Below are 6,279 nucleotides of genomic sequence, written 5' to 3' on the forward strand. Positions count from 1 at the left end.
AATTACATATTCCTGGCAAATCCGGTTGTTTGTAAGCTAATAGTTAATATATCATTCTTGAAGAGAGTCTCAGCTATCACTTGTTTGGTAGCTCAGAGGCACCGCATGAGGATGATGGTGCAGGTTTGAGGCACCGCATGACGATGCTGGTGCAGGCTTGAGGCACCGCATGAGGATGATGGTGCAGGTTTGAGGCACCGCATGACGATGCTGGTGCAGGCTCTGTCTCTTATACACATCTAGATGTGTATAAGAGACAGGGCTTGGGGCACCGCATGATGATGCTGGTGCAGGCGTCGGGGCAACGCATGATGCTGGTGCCGGCTTGGGGCACCGCATGATGATGCTGGTGCAGGCTTGGGGCATCACATGACGATGCTGATGCAAGCGTCCAGACCAGCTATAGGTGATGGTATCGCTCTGTACGTGCCTCTCTCATGTGGGTTCCCTAATGGCAAGTGAGGCGGAGGCTCACGGGTTCAAACCGACTTTTGGAGAAAATTTTATCAATGAAATTGGTTCTCAATAGTAGCTCCGATTTTTACAAAGATTTTTTTACATGCCAAGCATTTGGTTTTAAATTTTGAGGTACCTATTTTAACCGGGATGTCTCGTCTCGTCTCGGTATCGTCCCGGAATTCCTACGGAGGGCTGAAAATTGTCCCAGTTTTTATTGCGAACCGGTACAGAGCCTGTTGTCTCGTCTCGGATAAAAAAAAAAACCAAACGCAGGAGTTTACCGGGGGCAGTGCATAAGTGCTCCGAACCTAAGTATTCAATCAATCTATCGATCCATCAGCAGGCAGTCGTAATATTTTCGTTCGGTTCAGGTTTTAACCGTTGACTCAATTTCGTCTCAATCAATAATTTTAAAAACTTATTTTAATATCCATACATATATTTGTACAAGCATCGACCAAGAAGCTATTTTGCTTGAATACATGAATGGACAAAGAATAGCTTGTGTTCAAATATGAAATCAGAACCGATTGAAATATTTGAGGAAACGATGACTCGTATACCACGATAGGAAGGTCAATTAATCTTGGTTGAAGTCTGACTGAATGATCATCAATCGACTGGCAACAGTCCGCTTGGATGGTAGATGAAATGGTTCACAAGTAAAACAATCCATTGAACTATAATATATTTATTACAATTAATGTGTTTATCTGTTTTAAGCCTGACAGTTTTCGTATCGGGATTTTACCTGGGCCAAATGTTTTTTTTTTCTCAAGGGGAAACTGTAAGTTTTAGCGTCAGCCTGACTATATCCTGTAACTTTTTACCTCCTGGAAACTAGTCAAAAACGTGAATCGACGACCGGCCAGACCGGGCCTAATCTTCTACGCCGAGACTATTATACAATTTACTATTCGGTGCACTATATGCAATACACTACGTACTGTATGCTTTACACTACTGCGGTGATTCAGAATAATGTGATGCTACTGTTGCAGCCGCTGATTTGAAGGAGCCACAACCACAATGACATTCCTGCTTAATGTACGCCTCAACAGCCTGAACTGTTAAAGAGCCGTTACAAAATAATTAGATGAAACAATATTGACTAATCTTCCTAAAAGACGATTCACCAGCACACAAAATTTCCAAAGAAACGAGCCAATTCGAAGTTCTTCGAAGATGCCATAAAAATATGATCTATCACACGAGCAATGTTAATTATCTTATTATTTATTGCAGCAATGTAAATTATCACAATAAATACTACATAAAACAGCACGCTCCCGACGACTTCTTGAACTCGAGGGGGTTCGGAGCGGCAGCGGCAAGAGCCGCCGCTTCGAACACTTCTTTGAGACCTTCCTGGGTGAGCGCGGAACACTCCAGGTACTGCAGCAGGCCTTTCTTGCGACACAAATTCTCGCCCAGTTCGGAACTTAGACCTTTAGTTCCTCGGAGATCTTTCTTGGTGCCTTCCGAATACGAGAATCATTTAGACAGACTGAATTTTGACAGTGTTATCTGACAACGATTTTCGGAACAAACATGACAAAAATGGCAAAATTTTAGAAGATGCGACGACATAAATGACAAAAATTTAGGTTTTGAAAACGGTTTAGGTTGTAGCTACAGGCTACGGGCTCAAGCTGTATGTTCTGTCGGGACAAGGTGAGGTTCCCGACACTTGTTAATAATTATAATGATGAGATGAAGTTAGATAAATTACGCTGATTAGATTTGTTTGTCATCGCTTCGTCCTGTTTGCTATGGATAAATTTGCTGACTCACCAACTAGAATAATGGGAGTCTTGTCGCTGTGCGCTCTCACTTCTGGTATCCACTTTGCTGAAATGTTTTCGAAGCTTGACGGGGAATCGAGACTGAAGCACAATATGAACACGCTTGTCTGTCAACGAATATCAGTAGTAAGGAAGAGAGCCTATCATCACAGTTTGCATAAACAACTTAATAGATTAACGACCATTTCCCCCATTAGAAGATGACCACTTACCCCCGATTAAAACCTGATTCCCTGATAAATCCAGCACTCCCATTATTTTTTTAACAACCACCGTCAGTAAAGTTTGGAAACCATTCGTTTCCTAGAGCGAGCAAAACCGTTTGATTCAACGGATTAATTTAATTCGAGGCCGATCCATCTACAATTTCTACATGAATCATCGCTTTGCTCGGCATATTTATCTATTCAATGTCCATCTATTCGATATCCAATTTAATTTACCCGTCGCTAACCCATTTATCCCCAATTCACCCATTTAGCCAATTTGAATTTACCCCAGATGTCGGAGCTGACATTGAATCATTTTCTCGAGCATTTTTGTTATTCGTTTCTAGAAACAATACCGGTATGACTCGTTCGTTTAATATCCTTCTATGGCGCAGCGTAGCGAAGAACCAACTTTTTATTTGTTAGCCTAGCGGGGATGACTAAAAGGAATGTGACTACTGGGAATGATAGAAACTTGAGTTGTTCGGTATTGAAAGCACGACAACTATAGACACTGGCAATCACCAACCTGAGAATATACCGGCTTAGTAATGATACTCGTGACTACGTCGGGCAGCAGTAGGAAGTTCGCTTGTTATTAATTATCAGTTACACAATTAATGGAGACCGACGGCCACTAACCTGAGGATATGAAAGAGGCCGTAACCTATCGTAATCCTCTTGGCCAGCGCTGACCCAATAAGTAATGACGTAGGTCGTGTCTCCGATGATCTCTTCGTGTTTGTATTGCTCGAACACAATCGGCACATATTCCTGCACAACAAGAAATCTTTATATTTACCATTTAATCATAGATTTTCACATGCACCTAGGTCAATTTTCAGGATGTTCGCCAATTCACGAAAACAGTAAATCACTTTAGAAATTCGTTCGTTAATCTCACGCATTCTTCTGTTTCACGTGCAGGTGAGTAGATCTGTTTTTTAGTTTTGGAAAAAGTTTTAATAAAATCCAATATAAACAATTGTTGGGTAAATTTTTATGTCGTGAAAAAAAAAGACTAGCGGTCATTTGCGTATGTTCGTCGTTCATGACCTAAGACAAACACTTTCTTGCAATAACAACACTCAATACAAGATTCACGTTAAAACTTGAATCAGTTCAGTTTTGGGCAAGTAATTCCTGATAAGTAATGTTCGAACGATCTGTTAGCACTAATTCTGTAGGCAGATTCTTTAACTCAGAATGATCACATTTGTATCATTATACAGGCAGTTTGATAACAACAGAACAAGATTTCTCGCTGCCACAGATGAAATCGTACCTCTGGGAAGACACCCACTATGTAGGTGGTAAGAAGACAATTCTTGCCAACGGCGCCGTCGCCCACGACGTTTACCTTCATGTCTTTGCCCGTGGCTGGACATATGGTCTTCCTGGTCATTGTGGAGGAACCGGGGCCTTTGTCCATGCTGGTCTTGTTACTAATGTGAATATGTATGTAAAATCTTGTAGGAATATCGATTGCAACGATCGAAAGATGTAAAAAAAGTAAATCACAATTACAGAGCTCATATATTTAAAAAAATGTATTCTGAAGAGTTCAAAATGGGGAAATCGCATGGTTTATTGGTTGCATTAGTATAGAGAGTGAAACGAGACAATTATTTGCTGTACACTAGCGTTTGTGAAGTTAACTTTCATACAGGGTATAGATACACACACAAAATCTGGGTGGGTCTCGTTTGTAGCTCAAGCGTTTAGGCCACCCACTGATTTCTTAACGCCAGTTACTCCTGAATGTAGCACGTCGATTTTTTTGTGAAATGCAACCAAGCAGCCGATTAAATCTATATCGACGGAACCAGGTCATCTCAGTAACATATTCTTCATCATTTATGCATCTCTCAACCAACTGCATATATAAGCACATAGTTCTTGCGGTAATGGCTGTGTTAAATAGCAACCTTCCGCACTACTGCGGAGCCGACGTTTACAAAGTCTAGCTGGGAATTTTCACTGTTCCCTTTACCACGTTTTACTGATTCTTTCAGATTATTAAATACTTAGATTGTTACTAAATGATAGTTAGGCGTAAACCAAAAACTGTTTAGGCAAGGGGCTAAATGGACCAGTTTCCAGTGCTCCTATAAGAAGTAACAAGAAGAAAAAGAAGAAAGTCTAGCTGTGTGATCGTGATTACTAACGATTTGTCTGCTAGCTGTGCGATTCGCGCATGCACAACCTACATTAATTTGGTAAGCTTTAGTTGTCCTTAGTTTCATTTATTACTAGCGAATTCCCTCAAATTTGAACTATGTCGCTATAAAAATCTTGTCAGTTCTTGTACTATGTTTGTGTATTGATTTTTAGCAACAGGTTAAAAAGTATCTCATCACCGCGTGTTCTTTTACTGTTCACTGGACATCGAACTATCACTTCGCATGCCTATCAACGCTCAGCTATCCCAAGCCCAAACGTGACTTAGCTCAATTAGCTGGGCGCTGAAATTGGGCTCTTGAAAAATTGTGCAGAGCATAGACCATAGATGAACTAATATGTTCAGCCAACCTGGAATCATCACTTTATACTCTGTTTATCGCTCAACTATCCCGAGCCCAAATCTTACTCAGCTCCATCAGCTCTGCTGTCCTGGAAAGTTATTGAGAGCATAGACCATAGTTGATAGTATGAAACATAATTTAACAGACCATAATTAAATTGAAAATGTTTGAAACGTTTCGTAAATGAAGAAGCTTCGCTATAGAGGTGAGATAGATAAATTAGTAAAATTACCGGTAATAAAGAAATTTCCGCTGGCCGGAAATACACGGCGGCACGACAATGCAATGAGTAACTACGTAAAATAGAGTCCAGAAATATGCTGCACTGCGCATTCGTAACTGCGGGCCCTGATTTTTCATGTCGACCTCAAGTGTATCATAGACTACGAGAGAAGATAAGTATGATTTATACTAGAGGTAGTGAGGTTCTCTTCATCAAGCAATGAAAACGATAGACTTCTCGATTACGATAGCATTTAAGAAATGCCTTATGTAATTTTCATGCAGATTAGTATCATGCAGATTTTCATACAGATCCTTCCATTTGAATACGTTTGTCTGTACCGAAAGAAACGTATTCAAAGTTTATGTGGCATGATTTTCAAGATTTATGAACGAATATTTTCATTTTGTCAGATACATTTTCCACCGCACAGTGTATTTCAGTACACATTCAATCTGATGCATTATGCTACCATTAATAATCTTATCTGCCTCGCCGGTTGTTGCCGCATAAGCTGCTATTTCCTCCTACAAAAATATAGAGTTCGACAGTTTAAACCAAATCTGTTTTACTCAAACAAATCACTTTCGTAAGGAGATCTGCATGAAGATGTACAGAATGCAATTACTTTCTTACGAAGTTAACTTCTATTGACCGATTACCGAAACAACTTATTCAACAATTAACGGTCAATAGCCTGGAAATCGAACAAATCACTCAATTTGAAACATTTAATTATTGTTCTCAAAACCTAAAAATCGATTTAACGAAAAAAAATTTACTTACAATTGCTAGGACCTTTTTCTAATATACAGACAACCAGCGATAATAAATTTATAAGAAATGAATGGGGCTAATAAATGATTTACGCTCTTTTTAGTGTATCTTGCTTAAAGCTACATGTAGTCAAACTTGAAAGCGGAACTAAGTCCGATCACTTTCACGAAAACTTTAAAATGTCAATGAACGATATGGTTTCGAAAATAAGAACACGAAAAACATCGTAAGGTAAGATGTTTTCGGGAGACCACAGGTCTTCGTCCGGTGAGTGGATAGTG

General features: G+C 39.8%; 1 protein-coding gene across 1 annotated transcript; it reads right to left on the bottom strand.

Moving 5' to 3' along the window:
• Nucleotides 1-1,154: 1,154 nt before the first annotated feature.
• LOC108671667 (cell division control protein 42 homolog) lies at nt 1,155-4,018 on the bottom strand. The gene is made up of 4 exons (XM_018159237.2): nt 3,759-4,018; nt 3,116-3,247; nt 2,254-2,371; nt 1,155-1,937 (listed from the first exon to the last, which is right to left on the bottom strand). Exons 1-4 carry the CDS (start codon nt 3,903-3,905, stop codon nt 1,729-1,731), a joined length of 606 nt encoding a protein of 201 aa, XP_018014726.1. The 5' UTR covers nt 3,906-4,018; the 3' UTR covers nt 1,155-1,728.
• Nucleotides 4,019-6,279: the final 2,261 nt, after the last annotated feature.

This window comes from Hyalella azteca, unplaced genomic scaffold (assembly GCF_000764305.2).
Source record: "Hyalella azteca isolate HAZT.00-mixed unplaced genomic scaffold, Hazt_2.0.2 contig5174, whole genome shotgun sequence".
Classification (NCBI taxonomy): domain Eukaryota; kingdom Metazoa; phylum Arthropoda; class Malacostraca; order Amphipoda; family Hyalellidae; genus Hyalella; species Hyalella azteca.

What these genes read in the sequence shown, in the direction of transcription:
- LOC108671667 (XM_018159237.2), bottom strand. Translation starts at nt 3,905, where the DNA reads ATGGACAAAGGCCCCGGTTCCTCCACAATGACCAGGAAGACCATATGT. An exon ending in GGCCTCTTTCATATCCTCAG is followed by an intron (nt 2,372 to 3,115) that starts GTTAGTGGCCGT and finishes ATTCGTTGACAG; the next exon opens with ACAAGCGTGTTCATATTGTG. An exon ending in GACTCCCATTATTCTAGTTG is followed by an intron (nt 1,938 to 2,253) that starts GTGAGTCAGCAA and finishes CGTATTCGGAAG; the next exon opens with GCACCAAGAAAGATCTCCGA.